The 23,785-nt window shown below is 40.3% G+C and overlaps 3 protein-coding genes across 7 annotated transcripts in view; 1 reads left to right on the plus strand and 2 right to left on the minus strand.

Annotated features, from left to right (window-relative positions):
• LOC129730007 (uncharacterized) overlaps window positions 1-6,037 on the minus strand; it is an 87,911-nt gene extending 81,874 nt beyond the window's left edge. Inside the window, exon 1 of the mRNA XM_055688949.1 lies at window positions 5,052-6,037. Coding sequence (XP_055544924.1) covers window positions 5,052-5,297 — 246 coding nt within the window. The 5' untranslated portion in view covers window positions 5,298-6,037. The remainder of the gene's footprint in view (window positions 1-5,051) is intronic.
• LOC129730008 (actin-histidine N-methyltransferase) overlaps window positions 1-23,785 on the plus strand; it is a 186,037-nt gene that overhangs the window by 91,264 nt on the left and 70,988 nt on the right. The window lies entirely within an intron of this gene.
• On the minus strand, window positions 10,740-11,670 carry LOC129730009 (uncharacterized). The gene is made up of 3 exons (XM_055688956.1): window positions 11,266-11,670; window positions 11,037-11,205; window positions 10,740-10,873 (listed from the first exon to the last, which is right to left on the minus strand). The coding sequence occupies exons 1-3, from the start codon at window positions 11,473-11,475 to the stop codon at window positions 10,839-10,841; spliced, it is 414 nt and encodes a 137-aa protein (XP_055544931.1). The 5' UTR covers window positions 11,476-11,670; the 3' UTR covers window positions 10,740-10,838.

Below are 23,785 nucleotides of genomic sequence, written 5' to 3' on the forward strand. Positions count from 1 at the left end.
ACAATATCGTTGTTTGGTAAAGCCTTATAAGGTCTCCTGGATGGGCTCCCCACCATTGTCCGGTTATTGTACGAAGAAAATTCACTCTTTGTTGACATTTTTTCATCAGATACCTCACGTGACAACCCCAGGTGCCTTTAGAGTCGAACCAGACACCAAGATATTTGTGTACCAAAACCTGAGAAATCGTTTTACCCATTAATTGTGTTTGAAGCTGAGCAGGTTCATGCTTCCTAGAAAAAACTACTATCTCAGTCTTCTCCGGAGAGAATTCGATACCTAGCTGTAAAGCCCAAGCAGACAAATTGTCCAAGGTATCTTGCAATGGTCCTTGCAAATCGGCAGCTTTGGCTCCTGTAACAGAGATTACACTGTCGTCTGCAAGTTGTCTTATCGTGCATGAATTTGCCAGACATTCGTCGATGTCATTTACATAAAAGTTGTAAAGAAGGGGGCTTAAACATGAGCCCTGGGGAAGACCCATGTAGCTAATGCGAAAAGTTGCCAAATCGCCATGCGTAAAATGCATGTGCTTTTCGGACAACAAATTGTGCAAAAAATTGTTCAAAATTGGAGAAAATCCTTGTCGGTGAAGTTTACCCGAAAGAATGTCAATAGAAACGGAATCAAAAGCCCCCTTAATGTCCAAGAACGCAGACGCCATTTGTTCTTTACGAGCATACGCCAGCTGAATATCTGTTGAAAGCAACGCAAGACAATCATTCGTCCCTTTGGCACGGCGGAAGCCAAATTGAGTTTCTGATAGTAGACCATTTGATTCGACCCAGTGGTCTAAACGACGGAGTATCATTTTTTCCATCAATTTCCGGATACAGGATAGCATTGCAATCGGCCTATAAGAGTTGTGATTAGAAGCTGGTTTCCCTGGTTTTTGGATGGCGATCACCTTCACTTGCCTCCAATCCTGCGGTACAATGTTTTGCTCCAGGAACTTATTGAACAAGTTCAACAAGCGCCTCTTGGCATTGCCGGGTAGATTCTTCAACAAGTTGAATTTGATTCTATCTAATCCAGGCGCGTTATTGTTACAGGACAGGAGGGCAACTGAAAGTTCTGCCATCGTAAAAGGTGATTCTATCGCGTCGTGGCCCGGAGACGCATCGCGAACAATATTTTGCTCAGGAACAGAGTCCGGACATACTTTCCTGGCAAAATCAAATATCCACCTACTTGAAGACTCCTCGCTTTCGTTGACCGTTACGCGATTCCGCATTCTTCGGGCTGTGTTCCAAAGAGTGCTCATCGATGTCTCCCTCGACGTCTCGTTCACGAACCGACGCCAATATCCACGTTTCTTTGCTTTAGCCAAGCTTTTAAGCTTGGTATCAAGCTCCGAATACCGTAAATAGTCGCCAGGTATACCTCCCGTCTGGTAGGCCTTAAACGCGTCGGATCTTTGCGTGTAGACATCGGAGCACTCTTGGTCCCACCACGGAGTGGGAGGCCGTTCTTTGATCGTTACGCCGGGATATTTCTTCGTTTGGGCTTGCAACGCGGCGTCGAGAATCAAGCCCGCGAGGAGGTTGTATTCTTCAAGTGGTGAATGATGTTGAATCGACTCGACCGCTTTTGAAATCATTTCCTCGTATAACTTCCAATCGACATTTCGTGTGAGGTCATACGGAATGTCAATTGGTCGCATGCGAGTTGACCCGTTAGTAATTGAAATAAGAATAGGCAGATGGTCGCTACCGTGAGGATCGAGGATTACCTTCCATGTGCAATCCAACCGTAGCGACGTCGAACATAAGGATAGATCCAAAGCGCTTGGGCGCGCTGGAGGTTTCGGGATACGTGTCATTTCACCGTTGTTTAAAATAGTCATGTCGAAGTCATCGCAAAGGTTATAGATTAAAGAGGAGCGGTTATCATTGTATGGGGAACCCCAAGCCACGCCATGAGAGTTGAAGTCTCCCAAAATCAAACGTGGCGAGGGAAGAAGTTCTATTAAATCAAAGAGCAGCCGTTGCCCAACCTGTGCTCTGGGGGGAATATATATTGAGGCAATACAAAGCTCTTTACCTTGTATTGTCATTTGACATGCGACAACTTCGATGCCTGGAATCGAGGGGAGGTTAATACGATAGAAAGAATAGCACTTTTTAATCCCTAAAAGTACTCCTCCATATGGGGTGTCTCGATCAAGGCGAATAATATTAAAATCATGGAAGTTGAGATCAATATTTGAAGTAAGCCAAGTTTCACAAAGGGAAAATGCATCGCATTTGTTTTTATTTATCAAAACTTTAAACGAATCAATTTTTGGTAAAATACTTCTACAATTCCACTGTAAGACAGAGATAGAATCCTTCATATACGCAGTTGAATTAGGCATCGAAGGATACAATCGCTGCAAGGAGAGGCCATTGGGCAGTCAACTGCTTCAAAAATGATCTAACTGTTGGGAGGAATGCTGTAAGAAAAATTTTAATTGGATCGGGTACATTGAAAGTTTCAAAAATCCAGTCCACAATGTCAGAAAATTTCACTAATCCAGAGTTTGTTTCATCAACTGGGAGTGTAAAAGGAGCAACTGGGGTTTTAGATGTTCCTGGCAGTGCTGGGAACTCCTTCTGGGACTTTAAATTTGCCAGCCCAGGAGGAGTTTGCTTCGGTTTTTCCGCAGCACTGTTTGGTTTGTTTGTAACTTTCATTTCACTTTGAGAAATCTTAGGACCTTTTCTGGGAAGTTTAGGAGAGGAAGTATTTTTCCTCTTTCTAGACTCCCCAGGATTGGCGTAAGATGCTCCCGCTGGTGAATCGTCAGAATCGGTTTCCTCAGAGGGCAACAGATCGAAGGGGTTCGAAGTAACGGGAGAAGTGGTAACGGTCTTCTTCAGCATGTCAGCGTAGGAACGCTTTGAACGCTCTTTGAGAGACCGTTTTATTTTATCCCTGCGCTGCATGTACACCGCACATGTCGAGAGCTCATGCAGATTTTCTCCGCAGTGAATACACTTTTCAGCGTTAACACTGCAAGAATCTTCCGCATGAGACTCCCCACACTTGCCACAACGTGCCTTATTGCAGCTGTAGGCGGCTGTATGGCCTAACTGCTTGCAATTCAGGCAGTTCATGACGCGGGGCACGTAGAGCCTCACAGGGAGACGAACCCGGTGGATCGAGACGTGGCTTGGTAGTGCAGACCCGGCGAACGTAACTCGAAACGAGTCTGACGGAGTGTATACTGTTTTGCCACCGATGATCGATGCTGACCGCAATTGCTTGCAGTCGAGCACCTTTACTTCGGGACACGTTTTGTTCTTAAAGCACCCTTTGGCACTTTGCAGTATACACTCGACGGACAGACTCGAATCGGTTATGACACCGTCGATCTCCACGTCTCGTGCGGGTATGTAAACGCGATACTCGCGTGTGAAGAGCTCAGAGCAAGCTATATCGTTGGCCTCTTTCAGGTTACCGACCACGACACGGAGCTTGTTAGGCCGGACCTTGGAAATTTCGGTCACGCCCTTGTACTCCTTCGTCAGGTCTTTAGAAATCTGCAAGAGGTTCAACTTTTTCGATTTCGGTCCTGCCTTTGGCCGAAAATAAACAGTATAGCTGCCCTGGGCTCCGTCTGGGTAAAGCCTGGGGCGAGGGGGGACTGAAGAATGAACAGGGGAGGGGGTAACAGAAGGGTCAGGGTCAGAGGGGTTCGGGGATGGTGGCGCGGGAGGCGAGGGATCTACATCCATCGCGCTATGTTTAGCGCACTAGCGCTGACAAGAACACGTACCTTTTTATTTCTCCCTTCCAGTAAGGTTGGTTGTCCGATCGTTCGAAGTAGCAGCCGTTACAGCCAGCAGCACCAATACAGCAGCACCAAACAGCCACCAGCAGCGAGCCAGGTGTGAGATCACTCCACACAGCGATACGACTCGCTGACACTGATGGCTTCTTCTTTTTCCTCGTTTGTGTCTCGTCCACTGCTGTAGCACAATCCAGCCAGCAGCCAAATCGGCTTACGCACCAGCTGGCAGTCACGATGCGAAACAGTTGCACAAAGGAACGACCTTGAACCCGGATTTATTTCACTCGACCAGGCAAACAATGCCAACACTTGTTCACACGTCTTTTGTTTTATACTCTATCGGACCGATCACCAAACACGTCCAGTACTGATGCGTGTTCGGCACAGAATGAGAATTTACTTTTGTTTTGATTGTTATAACCCCAGTTTTGCGATGTTAATTTGTGTTTTTATAACGATCATCTCCTAAGTTTTAGCAACAATAATCTTTATCAAAAATCAAGAAACTTTTAAGGGAAACTGAAAATAGAATATAGTGTAAGTACATGAACTTCAGTTTAAAATTAAATTAATCATAAAAAAAACACAAAAGTTGCACATTTGAGAGGCAAACTAGCTAAAAGCTGAAAACCTCTCTAATAAAGAAATAATAAAAAAGTTGTACATTTGAACGAGAAACAAATGTAAACAATTTTAAGATGCAAATCAAATTGAAAAATTAAACTAATCACACGACTGCGCATTCTGAATTTTGCAGCAATGAATAAATTAATCGAACGGAGTTGAGACTTCTTTCAGTTGTAATTTTTAGGATAAATTAAGCTTGTAATTTTAAAATTGAAGAACTAATAAATTTGAAATCAAACAAAGCGAGCAATATATCATTTCGAAACTTTCTGAACTGCATAAATGCAGCGTGAAAGTTTGTTTCTAGGATGAATTTTACGAACATGAAAAAAATCGTTACTCCTCGCGTGATGAAATTTGTTCTGGCATGCGAAAATGTTTCATTTCAGCTGGCTGCATTCGCAGTCGTTGGAAGAAACAAGATCTTTCCCAGCAGCACGGTTGTGTCAAGATAGCATTCAACAAAAGGCAACAGCAAAAAACCACGTTCCAACGTTCATTAAAAACAATTCATTATTATTCAAATCGTAAAACAATGTTGAATAATTTCGCTCAAAAACATTCCCACTCCAGCTCAGGTGTTCCGAAATACATGCAGCACAGAGAATGCATTCGACCGAGTTTATTTAGCACCACTCGCTTTCCTTACCTGCGGTTGGTGGGCGCTTTCCGCCGTTGCAATATCCGTGGAATCCTCATTTTGCTCGTCATCTTCCAGTTGCACCGGCGGCAATGACGACGACGTTGACAAGTGTGGCTGTGCTGCTGGATCGGCCATTGACACCGTCGAAGCCGATAGTTCCGGTTCGGCAAAAGAACATTTATTCATCACGGAAAACAGCACCACCGCTAGCAACGGCACCAGTTTCATCCTGTTAAACACTCGCACCTTCATTTCGGTTTGTGCAAACTACCGGTTTTTCGTTCGGGATGGAACAAAAGAAGAGTTGAATTTCAACAACAGCTCGAACCGAAAAAAAATAATATAATAACAAACACCAAACGGATCCTTTTCCTCCCCGTTCACTGCAAGCGGTAGAGAAATTGCATTTCCAGCATAGCTCGACGCGGTTCTTTGTTTTTCTTCTTCGCGTACACAGAGGAAGACACCCTCGATTGCTCGCGTGTCCGCCCCGCAAACTGTTTGTACGGTATTCACTTTTGAACAACACTTACAACACCTTAGCCGATAACCCACACCGTGTAAAATCACTCACAGTCCAATTGCTGTTATAATTAATACCTGCCGCAAAAGTAACATGATGCCACATTCAATCTTCTTCTACATTGTTCTTTGTCATGCATAACCAAATTCATTCCACGTGTATAACCAGCCGCTCTGCGGTGAAAGGCGCGAAAAATTATTTTCTAACCAGCTTTGTTGCCCACTAAGCTAATCAATCACACGCGGGGTTTTCTCCCTTTCTCTGTTCTATTGATGTTGACATGACACTCTGCAGTCTTCAGAACCGTAACCAATTTGCAGCAATTTTGACAATGTTTGGATGTCGCACTAGTTAAAAACACTATTCACAGTTTACGGGTTGGATCCCGAAATCCGAATTCGAATTCAAGTCCGCGCTTTCAGCAGATCTGCTGTTGATGGTCCAAAGCCTACCGAAAGACTGGCTTTGATGGCTCCATTCAGCGCCCACCAAAGTCGGGCTGCCCGAGTCAGTGCAAAAGCATGCGGGGGGATACCCACAGGTGGATGCTGCGGACTTCGCTACAGCTGGCCTACGGCTCCGTAGCGCGGTTTGTTTGTATCTCGTTCGTACGGACTACGGAGATTCCAAGCGGGACTCGCGCCAGTGCTGCCGCTTTATGGTAGATATGAGGCAGATTCCCTCTTAGGTGTGATGATAGATTCGGTTGCCTATAACCGCCTCACCCCAAAAAAAATAATTTTTTTTTCTTCATTCAGTTCTCTGGAGATTCGTCTATGAGTGCTCTTACGATTTTTTTTTGTTTGAGTAGATAGAAATATTTCGAAGATTTGGTTTAAACTTGTACTTAATCTTACTTGTGCTAACTTTCAACTTTTTTAATGGTTTAGTTGGTTAGTTACCGATAAATAACACATTGGATCAATTTTTATGCATTTTTTTCTTCATTGTTCGAAAATATTTATTTTCATTTCCTCAATCAACCCCAATCTTGCATCCCTATTCACCGGCAGCAGCACTGCATCTGAGCCGAACGCCATCGTCGTCGTCGAGCGAGCGGGAGAAAGCTTCTCGCGCTCAGCTCACAGCACAACACAAGTCCGGACCCGAAGTACGACAAAAGCACACGCAAAGATGCTGTATACCAAACCGAAGCATGATTGTTTTGCTTTTTCGTTATGCACAGGCAAGCACCAGCAGCACATTCCACACCCGACCGGTCAGGCGAGGAAAACTGTCGCTTTTATGCTTTTCATATGCACAGAAGCGACCGAGCGGCTGACGACGGGTGGAAACTAATGCAGCCGGCAAAAGTGTTGTGCTTTTGTGCCCGAATCGAAGCGGGGTTCGAAGCGGATTAACGCTGTTTGCATTGCCGATTTGCACCAGTTCCGGGAAGTGCGCACCAAACGAACGTACGTTCGGTTGTGCGACAGGACACATGTTAACACTCCTGATCCGGTATTGTTCTTCCGCGAAAGTGTCGAAAAATGGTGATTTGTGTTTCGTAGGTTCATGGGTCTCTGCAGATAACATTCGGGTCGATCGGGTAGAACGTACATTTCGGATATTGTATTTTGGAATGTCTTTGGTATGCATTTTCATTATTACCATGGTGCAGTAGAAGGATCCTGGCTACACATGATTCACTCGAAAGAGTAAAGCAGGTATTAGACGAAGCAAATATGCACAAAATTAAATCTGTATTGAAAAATAGCAAATATTTGCTTCGTCTAATACCTGCTTAAGAGAATGCTCGTGTTATCCTAATCGACAACCGATTTAGCATAAACCTCTTTGCTAGATTTTTACTCGAATAGTCCTCATACAACTTGTTCATGAATCTTTACTTTGGCGACTCACACAGTTTCTGATTTTAAGCATATTCAAAATAACGTCATTGAAAAAATTACGATGCATTCAACTTCATATTGAAAAAAAAATCATAACTTTACTACAATTCACAAATTTATTTTAATTTTTTATTTGGCAGAGACCTCAATTACATAAATCATTTTTTGACTTCAAACTACGTCTCTCAAGAAGGTTTGTTACAGAGAAAAAAATGGAAATCTAGAAACATGACATGGGACTCTTGTTTCTTTCCAAATGCCGGTTAGTTTTCAAAGGATTTCTCTCGTTCCCGCAGTAATCAATTGAAAATTATACTGGTTAACACATATTTTGTCCTACGGCTCGAACTGAAAAAAAAAAGATTACAGGTAAGTTCCCTTTTTGGTAACACGCTTCTCAATTTTCAGTTGCCAAATATGGAACATTGCCAAAAACGGAACATTTTTTTCCTGAGATTTTTTTGTGTTTTTGTCACTTTGAATATTGGTAAACAACATTTAAATATTAATTGGACATTACATTCACCCTCAAGTGTCTTCAATTTTGTCTTACGAGTGAGATTGCAACTGATCACTTAAGGCGCAACAAAGGATTGGTTCTATATATTCTCCTTCTTCTTCCTGTCCTATTGCTGAAGAGTCATAGGGTATCCTATTGCTTCTATTCGCAAAAATTTGCATACGTTTTTTCAACACCTTTTCTTTTTAAGAGTGTAAATTGCCTACCTAAAAAACTAGTGTCGAAAAAATCTGAGATGACTCTTTTCAAATCGATTTTTGTTTTTAAAATCAATTTCTCTGTGTGCGATTTCAAATTTAGTTTATTTAATGCTTTTACTAAAAGTTCACTTCAGCCTCTAAGTCCAGTTGGCCAAAAATGTGTCATATATTGTATGTATTTACACTTGTAGAGAAGAATGAGGAATACACTAAAGTCGCTTTTTACGCGGGGGATACGTGCTGCCGGAATCCGCGTAAAAAAACCGCGTAAATTCCGGAATCCGAGTAAAAATAACGAAATCTGCGTAAGAAAAAAAAAAGGCGTAAATTTCGGAATCTGCGTAAAAAAACCGTATAAATTCCGGAATCCGCGTAAAAAACCGTGAGATTCCGGAATCCGCGTGAAAAAAACCGCGCAAATTCCGGAGTCCGTGTAAAAAAAGCCGCGTGAAAAAGCCGCGTAAAAACCGTGTGAAAAGCGACTGTGTAGTGTAGTTTTTGGCCGCCAATCAGTAAAAGATTAGAAAGAATTAGAAAGAAAAAAAATGTGTTGCCAAAAACCAAAGATAACTAGAACAAGATACCTAACTTCCCTATTTTTCATACATTTTGAATACGACCGATTTCCGAAGGTTAGTGCTGCCATCTGATGACTTAAATTCTCATAAAATTGTCACTATGAGCACAACCGATTTATCGTGCATAGGCCGTCATCGATGGTTGAGCTGTTCAAGATTGTATATGAAAAAGGTGTAGCAGTTTGGTCAGCTCGACGCTTAAGATAACATGGAGAGTAATGATACACTGGGGTCTTTTTTACGCGGGTTTATTTTATGCGGTTTTTTTTTTTATACGCGACTTTTTTTTTTACGCGATTTTTTTACAATAACGCGGATTATTTTTACGCGGTTTTTTTTTTTTTAATAACGCGGATTATATTTACGCGTTTTGGAAGATTATTTTTACACGGTATAAAAGTTTAGTATAAGTAAATCCAATAAAGTAAAAAATCAATCGTATGGATTTTTCGCGTCCGTGTTTTTACAGGAAAATTATAAATACAAACCGACAACAGAAGTATATACATAAATTTATTAAGCTACATATGCCACTAGTGCCAAGTGTAACAATTTGCTGTGATAATAAGCCAGTGAGCTGTTAAACGTGTTAGTTCAGTGAGTGAGTGGAAGTCGCAGGATTGTGGAAAAGTATAAATTCGAATTGATGTTTGTAATAGAACCCTAGACGGCGCAAATATGGTTTATAAATAAGGCTAAGTATTCTTTCCTGCATATTTCTATTCTATCTTAGATTTCATCGATGAAAATGGAGGATTATTTACATAACGCGTTAATATAGTTAATGGAAGAATTGCTGCGTAATAGTTAGGTGGTATTCAGTAGTTTTAGATATTTTTAGTAACTGATATGCTCCCAGGATTTTCTAAGGAAAACTGGTGATGTTGAAGCTATTGAGTTGGTAAATATCTATAATTCTAATTAGCCCACACAACAGCCTTTGTGATATTTAAAGTTTAATTTCGCGTAACGTAGAGTATCATTTACCAAAAAGGAGAAAAGCTGTTCTTTTTCATATGATCACAAATTCTACCCTGTTATACTCGTAGTGATGCAGTGGAACCCGCGGTCTCTAAACCAAACGAGCATCACCATCCCTCTTCTTCCCAAGTAGTACCGCCTTTTGGTCGTGGCCAGCGTCGTTCTTGGTTAGTTGTAAAAGTATTTCGAACCAGTGAAAATTACACAATGAGAATGTAACGTTGATCCTAGGTCCCAAGCACCATTAGTCTGGTTCATTTTGCAATTCTGTTGGTTTGATCAACCACGGAGTGCAACTGCGGGCAGTCTATCTATGCTTTACTATGCTTTATTTAAGGGATTAAACATAAATAATGCCAGCAAAAAAATAACAAAAATAATTTCAAATTCAGCAGCTTAGACCAGAAAAGCCACAAATGAAATGAATCTAGTCAAAATTTAGCCTAGAAGGGCTAAGAAACGCAACAGGACAAATATATTCTAATTTTTGCTGTAAATGGTTCCGTCTTCCATGTATGATTTTTTGATGTAGTTTGATGCGAAAACAAATTTCCCCGAGTTTGGATATATTTCAACTTAAGCCGCAACAATGGCGCCATTTCGAATTTTTGAGAAATCGGAAATTTTTGATGTTTTTTCGACGCCAAAGCCAAATATCGAAATTTCGAGAGTTTGACCACATATTAGCATCTTCTTACCTACCTTAAAAAAACAGATCTTAAATCGAACAAAAATTGGGCACAAAACGATGATTCTACGAAAACGGTTTTGGTATGGTTTTAATATATTCCACAAAGCAAAATAATATGGAGTATGATAATCATTGATCGTAATGCGCTAATTTCTAAAAGTGGTAGTCAAATTATGTCTTATATTGAGAAAAAAGTCTTAGAAATCGTTTGGCAGGTGTCTGATCTACGTAAAATATCAGAAACATGTCGTTTTCCCCTACAATACTAAAATAGGTTTATAACGACGTTAAATTACCTTATTTGAAATCTCTTTAATGTAACATCAAGAGTGTAAGCAACACTAAAAGATACAATAACAGCTTGTCTTCACATGATTCTCCCCTTTTTGTGGGGAGGGGGTCTCATTTTTGGCCAGGACCGGTCAAAACATAAAAATCTCGCTTCAGCTATGTGACAGAATCATCGCAGGTAAATTCAATGTCTGAAACATTTCAAATTATAACAAAGTATTCTCATGGAACGGTTTTAAAATTTAATTTAATTGAAACAAGATCCCAATTACATAGTTCTTAGATTAAATAGGAATCAGTATTTCAACGGTGGAATTGCAATTACAAACTTAAGACGTTCTGAGCTAGACTTACCAATAAAGCAGTGCGAAAATATGTCATACCCTTTCATGGGCAATTTGCATTTTCCGAGCGCATTAGATCCGTTGTAATTATATCCATCCAGAGCTTCGTCCGAGAAAACCATTGGAAGAAATTGAACTATCGACATTCCAGCAGGTTTCTTGCGAGTCAAAAAGTTTACCTTGCGAAATAGTTAGAGGTTTTCATATGTTGCCCGATTGAAATCAGCTGAAAAACCTACATATTCCTCGCGGATGCGATCGTTTTGAGAGACCGAATTCTCGAGTCTCTCGACTTCCTCCGGTTCGACTAAGGGGAACGAAAATCCAGTTACATACGGTGCATTTGAGTCGCGAACTTCGTAAATCTCATCGGAGGATAAAATGTAGTATTTTTCCGGTGTGGTTACTGCAGAGTAGTAAAATGTTAGTGCTTTTGTTAATCGCTGCATAGAAGTAAAAGCACTAAGAATTGTCAGGTGAGTTAACTTATCAATGGGCTCGATACGACATACACGATTTGCGTTTGGTATTATATTTATTTTCCTAAATGGTCCGCGTTCGAATATGGTTCACATCATGTGATGATCCACCGAATACCACGTAGTTGCCAGTTTGCGGAACGACGTAGCACGCCGTTTTGATTGTGCTCGTCATGAGTGTTTAACTGTTACAGTTTTGAATGTCCAAATTGAAAACAGAGTGCAATTAAGGTGTTTTTCTGGAGCCTTTTTCTCGTGTAGTTCTGTGTAATAGTATTGTTTATTAGAATTTATGGTGGAATAGATTAATTGATATGTATTCACTGATATGTCGTGTGCAATGAATTTTTGAACGCACTGACTCTCGCATGACAGGTAATAGAAAATTCAATAAAGTTGAGTTTGACATCTGATGACTATTTAGTCAGCCTGAAATAATCATGATTGGTTTGGTATTATCAATATTTTAAAGACTTTGGATTAGTATGTACATCTACACCTGATGTTTGCACTTAATGTTTTAGATACACCAAGCTTTGCCATTTTTCTATCTTTCCAACAGGATCACACCCTAGGTAATCATAGCTCAACTTAGTAATGAGCCAACATGACGCATAGTATGCCTCGAATCCGTCATCTACTACGTTTTTGCACGGTCAGGCTTCAAGTAGGGTTCTATCAGCCAAACATGTGTTCACCTCGAAAGCAATGGTTGTGGATAATACATGAAATCTTATGCTTCACTTTTTCGATTTTTCTAGCTTTTGGGCTGCTTATGTTTTGTATACTATGTTCCAATAATGACTAGGTCGGCATTTTGTTAACAAACTTAAGACTATATTAGCTCGATGGATGGTCAATATGGAAATTTTCATTTTTAAATTATTAAGGCTTTGTATGCATGAAACTTTGCCAATTTTTCTATTTAATAGGCAACATTCGCATCGACAACTAAGAGAGAATCGGCGTGAAATGTCGTAGTGTTTCGATGTAAACCGCGTTTCCGGCTCGGGAGAATTTTACTTATATTAACGTTTTCGGAATATAATGATTTCGAGGGGTATACCCAGATACTTGTTCATGTCTCACTGTGACTGTTTAACCGAAGATTTCGTCCGGTCGATAAATATCGCGATTAACGAAAACGCGATGTATACCTTCCCAAGAATCGCGACGTGCGTTCGTTTTTTCTCGGGATTGGGATTGACTCGGGATCGACAAATAGCTGATTGCTACGAGTAGCATGGGCTACATCGCGTGCGTCGTACGCAGAGGATCGCGACGGTTGGCTAGAAATATACTCATGGTTAGTTTTCGTAATAAGCGTTTTTCGCGGTATCTTATCGTTTTTTTAGAGCAGACAAAGTGTATACGAGAAACGTCGTTGGTCGATCTGTTAGGTAGAAAATGTCCGGTTGACCGAACCCCTAGAGACTCCGCGTCGGTACCTCCATGAGGTCGAATTATCTACATATAGATCAACAACGCGCAACTGATTTCGGTGTAAAGATCACCTTACGAGGAGATATCATATTATTTGAAGTTGTCCCAATTTGATCAAAGGTCCAGTATCCTTGCGTACGATTTATTGTTGCGGTGTAACATTGTCAAACTGAATGACTTCGAATCGCATTATGAATATCGTGACGGAACTTGTTTGCGCGATACTTGTTCTAAAGAACCCGACACTCGAAATCAGCGCATCGTTTACCAAAACGAACCCTGCTGTGTACCTTGCCCTTTCTCCAACATCCCAGTGATTTCTCGTGGAAGTGCAGAGGTGTTCTCGGCTTCCAATAAGCGAGTATCACGTCAACATTTTCCTATACAAATTCCTTCTTTGACCTGCATTCGGATGCGGCCGGCGCTGGTATTGCCTAATATAAAGATTAAGGTCACCGGTTTTTACACATTGAGGATGCATGTTGGTCCCAAGCATCATCTGTTGGTTCTCTGTGTAATTACAGCTGATCTGGCAATAACGGAGTAGCAACCGCGGGCGGTCAATCATGCTCATGCTCATGCTCATAAAGTAAAAAATCAATCGTATGGTTCATGACAATAAGATATTCAATTTTATTGATCTAAATAATGCATATTTTTATTATACTTACTGTTATCATCAAATAATAGGCAATTTCCGTTGATTCGGGAAGAAGGAACAAAAATACATGAATAATTGTATAACGATACGAGTCAGGGTCGTTGTGATTAACTTCCGATTAAGGAACGAACGCTTAAACATGTTATTATTGTTATTGTAATTATTATAAAAAAGTTATTTTCATCTTCAACGAATTTTCATTTTAGAAGCACTATAAACTCATTTTGTGTGTTTCGTTACCATTTTTATATCATTTTCAAGTTTATATTTACTTACGTGCCATTATTTTTAATCGGATCTTTTTATTTTTTTACGCGATTTTTTAAGATACGCGGTTTTTTTATACGCGAATTTTTTCAACGTAGTACAACCAACCGCGTGAAAAGACCCCCGTGTATTGTCATTTTTTGCACTTAATGCTATTACCATATTTTTTGCACATTCAGAGTACGAAAGAAAAGTGTGAATTTCAGGTCCCATTCTACCAAAACTTGAAGTTTTATATGTCGCCAGCCAGGTTTCAGCACCATTGTGCATATGGTCAGGTTCACCGGGGCACCCAATTTTTGCTTTATTAACCTCGGCAAGAGTGGAAAACTTGGCTGTAGAGCGTGCTCATAACGGTTATCAGGAATTTCTGATGGTACTCTCAATTTTAAATGATGCGCCGATTATTCTTGATTTTTCCGGAAAGTTTCATGTTTGAGAACTTTACATTTGTACACATTATTATCATTTTTCGGATGGCAGCACCGTACAGTCGTCCACATGGATACTGAAAAAATTGTTTCACCTTTCAGCAGTAATGTCTTGGCCTTGTCGTCAGTTGATTTTGACGTTAAGTATACATCATATTAACAGTGTATAAATTAGTTCGACTTTTGCTCACGCGCAGCGACAATCATGTCCGATGAATTCTGCAAGAGTCAGGTATCTTGTTCTAGTATCTTTGCAAAAACGGAACCAAAAGTTGTCGAAATCGGAACGTGCTAAAAACGGAACGTGCACACTTAAAAAAAATCGCCGAATCTCGGCATTATTTGTGCGAGTAAAGGCGCTATATCCTTGGTTTCGAAACCCGAACATAAGGAGGAAATACCTATGTTCCATCCCAGGAGATTGGTCAACAAAGGAGTGTACTTTTTTAGCTTTATCCCAACGAATGAGGTATATTAATTTTTACATACGGATAGGTTGGTACGGATTGTCCCCGATCTTAGATTATAATGTATTATATTGCGCTACACAGTAGGCCTGGCCGTTGACAAGAAAAATGTATGGAAATCATTTTTTTAAATGGTGGTTATCATTTTCCAGGATCCTTTCAAGTACTGGCTGTGTTGGTGTAGACTAGACTAGACTAGACTAGAATCTCGGCATTATTTGTGCCGAGATTTGGACAGCCGAGCGTTCGGCAACCATCTCGGCTGAATCTATTTTGTCGAGAATTTCGGGAAACCAGAGTTTGACAGACGTAATTTTATGCCGAGAGTCTCGGTACGCATTTGACTGCGCTCTCGGCAAACCTAACCGAGAGACGGCAAACTAGTATAACGACCATTGGTTATATGAGCTGAATGTTTCGGCTTAGTATAGAGGCGATTTTCCAGCGGAATCCAACCGCAGAGAATAATTTTGAGAGAATTCAGTAGATTACTTTCAAAAGATAAATTATAAGATGAGTTTTGGTAAGTAAGCAAATTTATTCATTTTGAGGATTAAATGTTTACGAAATATTCACGTTCTCCTCTTGCAGCTACTGTTGAACTGCGTCCATTTTATTTTGAGGTGCTTTCTTTCGCCTGGTGCTCATTTACACCTGAGGCGTTGCACGAGTTTTACAGTTACACTCCTGCCAGTTCGCACGAATCTGTCCTACACTCCTTTCGACTTCCAGTTTGTGAACATCTATTGTTTGCACAAATTTAAGCAAAGCTATTATCTGCTTCCTGTGTGCTCGTACGTAACACAATTGCACTAATTTGTACACAGAAAAATGGCGGCCAACTCGTTCTTGAGAATGACAGCTGTGTTGCCAAAACAAAATTCGTGCCGAGATATCAGTAATGTTTTTGCTGACCTTGGTATCAACAGTGTTCAACGATAAATTCGGCAAAAAGCTCAGACAAGATTCGCCAAGTTCAGTTTTTTTGGCGAAGTCTCGGCAAAATAATATGACGACTTTCGGTAATCGGCTTTTTTATCGAAATATCGGTTGAATCCCAAGTTGCTGAGTGAAGTCGGATTTTTTTTTTCAGTCGAGCTCGAGATCCAGTTTTAAGTAAAACGGAAACAAGACAAAAACAGAACTTACCTGTATTTTCTATTTTCTCAAGAGATGTTGCGCTAAAATTAAAAGTGAAACGTTACTTTAATCTGAATGTGCCGCAAAGTGTCTGTTCCATTCCTCAATTTTATTTTCAAACTATAATTAGGTAGCACTTCAACTCCCCGTTTTCACAAAATTTTAAAATATTTATTTCACTTCATTTAAACTGTTGGAACACCTTTAACAAAGACGGTTGATTCGACCATCAGCAGCAATTTAAACTTCTTCCGCAGATCTGTCATTAATTAACACGACAGAGGTTTGTTGTTCTCCAGTCGCAGTCGTTGTTCCAAGTCGCAACATAGGGGCCTAGTACAGAAGACGAGGCGAGCGGCGAGTTACTCGCCTGAACAATTTTGGTATTACAGATGGCGAGTCGGCTGGATTCTGGTCAAGTAGCTCGTCTGCGAAACTGCTCGACTCGTTCGTAACTCAGCTGTCATCGGCCAGGTTTGTCTCGCGTTCCGTAATAAAATATTTTGCTCGCCTCGTCAGTTACTAGAGGCAAGGCGAGTTACTCGCCTCGTCTTCTGTAGTAGGGTTCATAATACGGGTTATTGTTGCATGTGTGAAAGTTCCATTGGGAGCTGCGTGGTCGCAAGGCTACAGAGTCTGTTTGTCAAGTGGAGTAGAATCAGACCATCCGACCAAAATTTTCCCTTCCTTTACGCTGAATTCTATAAACCTTTGATGTGACTTCCTCCTAACGAAATAAACGCGTCTTATAATAAAACTGGCTGAATGGACGCCCAACGAAACTGCTCTATGGAATTATAATTGTCGATTTTCAGCAGGAGAAACGAGGCTTGGTATAGTTGAGCAGTGCGCGTGTAAAAGAAAGGGTAAAACCATATCACACACAAGCACAGATAAATAATAAGCATACCACCTCTTAAAAGCGGAACATATTGCTAATAAAAGAAGTGCGGGATACAGCAGACACCCGGACATATCTCACAATAGATCAATTGTTCTCCACAGTCCACAGAGGAAAAAAGTCGGTCCTTTGCGATAACCGTTACGCATAGTTACGTTACGTGTGTTTTTATACCTAAAAGTTTTCGTGATACGACCTTTTAAAAAGTGACCTTGAGATGAAAAGGTGTTGAAGATACGAATGGCCGACATCGAGCCACCACTCTCGAATTTTCAAAGGCACAAGACTCGGAAATACCTATTGCGTTTCCTATGAAAATGCTATTTTATGCTTGCTTCATTACAGCAAACATAAAATGGCGTTTCCACAGGTGACGCATTAACTATTACCGAGTCTTGTGCCTTTGAAAATTCGAGAGTGGTAGCTTAAAGTAGGCAATTTGTGGCTTTGACACCATTTGACCACATTTAAAGAATTTTCATGAAAATTCAAAAAAAGTTCAACAAACATCCATTGGTGTTGGTAAACAGTAGTCTATAAATAGCGCAAATTGAGATTTATCGCCGCCGCGTGGACTGGTTATTATTCACGTTTCCATAAGCTTCATTTCACTTTTCCATGAAACATGATCTAGAATGATAGGTTATGAACTATGTAATGTTAATTTTTTTTTCTGGTCGCAATGATGAGTCCACACGAAAAAAAATTTTGAACATGATGGGATAATTTATCAAGTAAACTTTTCTAAGTCTAGGCCGTTAATTAGATTCTTTTTCAGTCAATTGTTCAAAAATCACCCAGAGAAAGTTCAACATTTGAGATAAAAATTTGTTATGTCATGTTGATATTCTTTTCTTCTCGTAGTAAAGGACTCTGTAGACTTGTTGAAAAATTATGTAACCGTAAACTGGGGTGACTTTGATCACTCTATTTTTTTTTGAATTTGTGATAAAAAAACGCTCGTAGAGCTCTAGATTTATAGCATAGTTTACAGTTCCAAGCGAAGTGAAAAAGCGTACTCTTTTCGCTAGCGAAATCTGTCGTGAAAACCTGGTTGTAGAAAACACAGGTATTTCACCAACCTGCAGTTTACAGTTCATGCGAAGCGTAATTTATGAGTTTACACTTTAAGCGAAGGTTTTACAGTTTTGAGACGAAATGTGACCTGGGGGAGGGTGAGTGTGGTCAAGCCAAGCTACGTAGCAAATATGAAACTGAGAAAAAAAATTGGATTTTTCCTAATTGTTCTTTTTTTATCACTGTTTTGTATGTTTAGGGTCATTTAGGGTCATTCAAGTGAATGTTTTTAATAATAAAATTTCAAAAAAAAATGTCATGGGGGGGGGGGGGGTATTTTATAAAACTACGTAATAATCCAGAGGGGGGTCTGACTTTGCGACGAATTGCTACGATGGGAGAGGGGGGGGGGCAAAAAACCTGAAAAATAGCTACGTCACTTATGGATGCTCCCTTATTATTTTTGCATTTTTCTTCCTCAAAGGCATTGAGTCCCAATAATCTCAACAATGTATCAAATAGATATGTGAAAAAAACAGTGTATTACGTGTTTTCTTCTTAACGATAACACGTCGTGTAACATGCAATCTATTGGATAAACCCAATTTTACGTGGACTAGTTTTAGGTGATTTAGGACCCCCTTTCCTTTTCTTGGACAACCGTTCATGCATGCTCTAAAAATTACGTATGAATCTTGGACGTTCGCTAACATAAACTGTTAACGTGAAATGTGAATAGCCCCCAAATGGCTTCTCATATTAGGGAAACTCGTTTAAGTCGTTTTAGATTGATGGCCAGGCCCGGATTTGAGGGGGGGCAAAGGGGGCAAATGCTCCGGGCCTCCCGATTCAAGGGGCCCCCCTAGTCCTTGGGCGACCTTTTTTTTTTGCTCGTCACCTTTCAGAACGTTACCTTTAAATGTTTTTAGAGAAGAGGGCCTCACAAACAAATTTGCCCCGGGCCCCCCACCGTCTAAATCCGGCCCTGGTTATGGCAGCAAAACTTCACTACAAATTTTTCAAAACAATAAAGTGACTTATGTAAAATTTTTAGAGCATAATAAATAAACAGTAGAATTGTTGCTAAACTTCTCAAGTAGTGACTAGATCTTGCATTATTTATTGTAAAAATATCAAACAATTTTGTATTCAGTATATTCTAAAAATATTCAAGATATATTCAAAAATTGATCGAAGTCAATTTACGGTACTTTAAGTTTCGGTGCAAAAAGAAAAACATATTAATTAAACAATTGAATAAAATAAACTATGTCGAAAAGTGTTTTCTGTACCTTTAGTGAAAATTTATCAAACGATAAATATTTAATTAAATTCTCGTGACATAATAATTATTTTAATTGCGTGAAAGCATCAATGTTACGATTTATGTACAACCGAACAATTTCCGGTTAACGGCAACCTGTTACAGGCTGTCGAGATCCATCGATGCGAGATGTTTATGACGTTGAGTGTAAACGGGTCACAATGTGAAACTAAACGAGAAAATGGGGCTCCGTCAGTGTCGGTTTGCAATTGCCAATGTTCCGTGAATCAGATGAAAACTTTGACAGCCTCCTTCACCGGATAATTGATATAGTGGCTTCTCTTAAACAGATGAGTGAATTATGATGCACACATTTCAGCTGCCGATAACTGTATGCCAGTCAGCGTATCGCTAGTCGCTTCGTAATTCGGTAAAGAAGGAGGATGTTGCGTATTTTGTTAGTAAATGTGCTGGAGGACATACAAAATTATTCTTTTTTATTTTGCGAAAAAAAAGTATTTAAAAATTTTACTTCACTCTACGATTATACATGTTGGTAATTTTTCGATCGCAATTCGATCGTTTAGTTTGATCATCAAATTATGTAGGTACTGGATTTTCTAAAAGAGACCTTTTTTGTTTCGTTTGCTTTTAACTTAAGCTTAATTAACAAAGACACTCCAAACAATATTTATTTTGTGTCTTCTATGTGGCAACACACACATCAAACGAAAATCAACACGAGGCAGTTTAAATATGGCAATGAAAAAGTTATGCTCCGAACGAATAAGCTAGGTCATGGGAAACTCTAAACTGTGCAACCAATTTAGACACAAAGTGAGTTCTCAGACACAACTTTCGACGCTATAGCCAATTTCATTCTCCCCTACATACCCAACAATGGCCATTTTCTAATTCCTCGACAGCACACAAAGTTGCAATCAAGAATGCAGCCACCTTTCAGGAATAAGTTGCATCGTTTGGTTGATCCCTCCCATACCAGAGAAACAGACGGCAGCTGAAAGCTGCGTTAGAAATTTTCTCCAACGTTACCCATTAAGCTCTGCTATCAAAAAAAAAGTTAGCACTTGCTTTCTTCTACCGAAACCCTACTTGACCACAGCTCGGTGCCCGCTCAGGTTGTCTCTTCCCTTCACGCGCTAGTCGGGAAACTATTCGGCTCAACTTTTCACCAAATTTCCCACATACTTACCGGAGCTGTAGCAAAAGAAAACCCATTAAGCGTCACGTTTCTCCACTTTCCGTTTCCTACAACGGCAACATTCTGCTATCCGGCTGGCGATGGCGTAGTGGCTGTGCTCGGATGTAAAAGCTTCCTCGGAACAAACACAAACCTCGCTGGCTCCGTTGATTTTACACCCGCTGCGATGTACTGCCGCCGCCGCCGAGTCGACCGACTTGAAATGCATTCTCGTCGTATGCAAAGAGGGGGATTACCTCGCGCAGCAAACGGAAAATAAAGAAAGGAAAATCCGACGAGCTTGGAATGTTTCTTCTGTTTCTGAAATTTTCTTTTCCCTCTCGTCCGGTTTTTGGTCACAGAAGCGACCAACCGGCGACGACGACGATGATGATGACGGCTGTACCTTTAGGTAGACGTTGTTGTATGCGCGGAGCGCGAAATCCATTGGACCATGCATCGACATCATGATGCCGGTGTTGGAGTTGAGGAAGAAAGTGGCCATACGGTGGATCCGGTGGGGCGGAAGGTGTCGGCTAGTCACGGACTGGTGTTACCTTTATTGCATTATTCTCTTCGTTTCGCGCTTCGATACCATTTCTTCCGAATGATGATCGCCTCGCTCGGATGATCGACTTTGAAGTGAAGCGTTGCGATATGCTGGCTCGGCTCACCTGCCTTGATAGGGTCTGCATACCTTTGTAGTAGTGTGTAGTTAGACACGCTGTACTTTAATATTGAAAGCGAATAGAAAAGGCCGAACGGATAGGTAATAAAAATAACGAAAAACTAGAGCCTTCGATAAAAATAGTCCTCCACTTGACAGGTATAACATGCTCTCAGCTGATAGATACTCCAAGGGTTGAGAGAAGGTTGTGCATGGTGCTGGACAGGACGAGAAAAGTGCATAACATCGTGCGGTCGGGGCTTCCGAACAGAACCAGCCGTTTATGTGTTTATTTGGCGTGGGGAAAGGTTTCGGATGATGAAAGTAAGGCCATACGAGCGGGCTCTGGAAAAAAAGCCTAGTTGAGAGTGCGGAGATGGGGGTTATTCGCAAATTGTTTTATGTCCAGTTTGGCAGTTCTGGTATGGTTCTCGCTTTATTCGATACGGCGATAACTTCGGCAGAACCCGGTCAGTATTATCCGGACTGTTTAATTAAGGAAAACATTCCTCCGGCAGGCTGATTGTTTCCACAGGATAAATTGCATATTTTAAAAGTTTTTTGTATGGCTTTGAATTTAAATTAAGAAAGAGTTTAATCGTAATCTGATTAACTTGTACCGTTTTTTTATCATTCAGGCGTAGGAATGGCTTTGGAAGTGTGCTTCAAAGTTTTAATTCAATAAACAAGATGAAAGACAGCTTTCTATTTCCGTTATATTCGTTCATAACACTATTGAAATGAAAATATTTATGTTTCGCTATATCAAATGAATCTTTTTTTAGACAGAGATTCTAGTGCGACTAAAGTAGAACACAGATAATTCTAGGGTGACTAAAGTAAAACACCTGCCGAATCTGCAATTTGAGGCCATTTATTGCTGAAAGGACTATTTTCATGTGGTCATAACCATTATGTGCTCGACGGGGAACTCAGGTACATTTTAGGTTTCTTAAGACGAATTAAGGAATATTATGAATATTTTAACAGAATCCTACAACTATTTTTCGAAGTTATGAAATAACTTCCACAGACCAGTTTCATTGTTTTGGGTGGTATGGTGATAACCACCGGGACAGAAACCACCGGGGCTTCTAGTGGCCATAGGAACAATTAAATAACACAACGACTCTCGACGCCATTTTGAATTCCAAAAGGGTGACTTCCGATTTCTGGATGAGAACCAACATTTACCGATTACCATCGTATATGAGTATTTCCAAAATCGAGACGATGCCCAAAAACCGGAAGTTAAATCCAGACGCTATCCTGAAACCGGAAGTCACCAGCTTGAATTTCAAAATGGCATGTGAAATCGATTTACAGTCTCTGGACCTCATCCCGAATTCAAAAATACTTAGAATGGGTGGTATTTGACCATTTTTGGTATTATTTTAGACATCGGTAGCCGCCATTTTCTAATTCGAAATTACCTCTAAGGTCGTTTTCGGGTCTCTGGATCAGGCATCCCAATGGTACAGTCTTTTTTTACTGTCTTCTAAGGATAAAAGTTCTGTTGCTGTTTGGTTACAGAGTCCGCTTTGATAAGCGAGTGGTCGTGGGCTCGAATCTTAGTGGAATCAGGCCATTTGGTTGTCAAAGGACTTTATCATGGGTTTGTTCTCAGGCTCTCCACTCCATACCCTTCCTTCAAACTGAATTCTATAGTACCCCTCGCTGACTTTCATCCTAACAAAAAAAGTCCCTCTTATAATAAAACTGTTCTGAGTGTTCTCTTCAGGGAATTGTAATTATGGCGCGGTCTTGGCAGTGGAATGAGGTTTCTATAAGACTCCTTTCTCTTGACAAAATATAAGTCCTACTTATAATGAAACTGACCAGAGGTGAAGCATTGAGTGCCTCTTCAGGAAATTGTGATTGTGAGGCGGTGTTGGTAGGAGGAACGAGGTATCGATAAGACTCCTTCCTCTTGACAAAATAAGTCCTTCTTATAATAAAACTGATCTCAGGAATATATATCCTCTACAGGGAATTGGAATTGGAGATATTGGCACGGGGAATGTGGTTTCGATAAGACTCCTTCCTATTTACATAATAAGTCCCTTTTAGAATTAACCTGGCCAGAGAGGAACGTTGAGTGTAGCCTCAGTTCAGGGAATTGTAATCGGCGATATTGGTAGGATAGAAAGAGGCTCGGTATAGTAGAGCAGTCAGCTTGAAACGAAAAGGTAAATTTCACACACACAAGCACGGATATAAATGAATGTTTGTTCGTGATACCTATCCGCACTAGCAGTATGAACTTGAAAAGCTTCGAAAAGCTGTAGTGTAAAACAGTAAGAAAAAACATTGTTTTACTTATGTATTGTGTAGACTTCTTGTGAAAGACATGATATTTTGTCGAAACGTTAGAGGATAAGTAGCAGTATTTCGTTTTTCCAGCATTGAGACTGATGATCGAAGAATCCAAACAAAAATAGATAATATGAAAGCTATGAAAAGATTTAAAACGAAATCTGGGGTCAATTTTTGGTTTCTGTACATAATTCCTATTCCGGAAATATCCACATTGGGAGGTATTCAATCATTTTAAGAGGAAGGGTGTGGATTTGTGTTTTATTTCTATTAGAGCCTTGCATTCCAGTTGAGGGAGGGGTCTCAAGCCAGCAAAAATCCTTCTCAGGCCCCAAAAACTGCTAAATTTGTATAATTTTCACGCCGATCCGCTGATCACTTCTTGAGATAGAAAAAAAACAAATTACGTAACGCTAAAACTCTAGATTTTGGACCTCTACCTCCCTATGTGAAATAAGTACCGTTCGATATGACTCCCCCCTTTACGTAACGCTAAACACCCTGC

Source organism: Wyeomyia smithii, chromosome 3, assembly GCF_029784165.1.
Source record: "Wyeomyia smithii strain HCP4-BCI-WySm-NY-G18 chromosome 3, ASM2978416v1, whole genome shotgun sequence".
NCBI lineage: Eukaryota > Metazoa > Arthropoda > Insecta > Diptera > Culicidae > Wyeomyia > Wyeomyia smithii.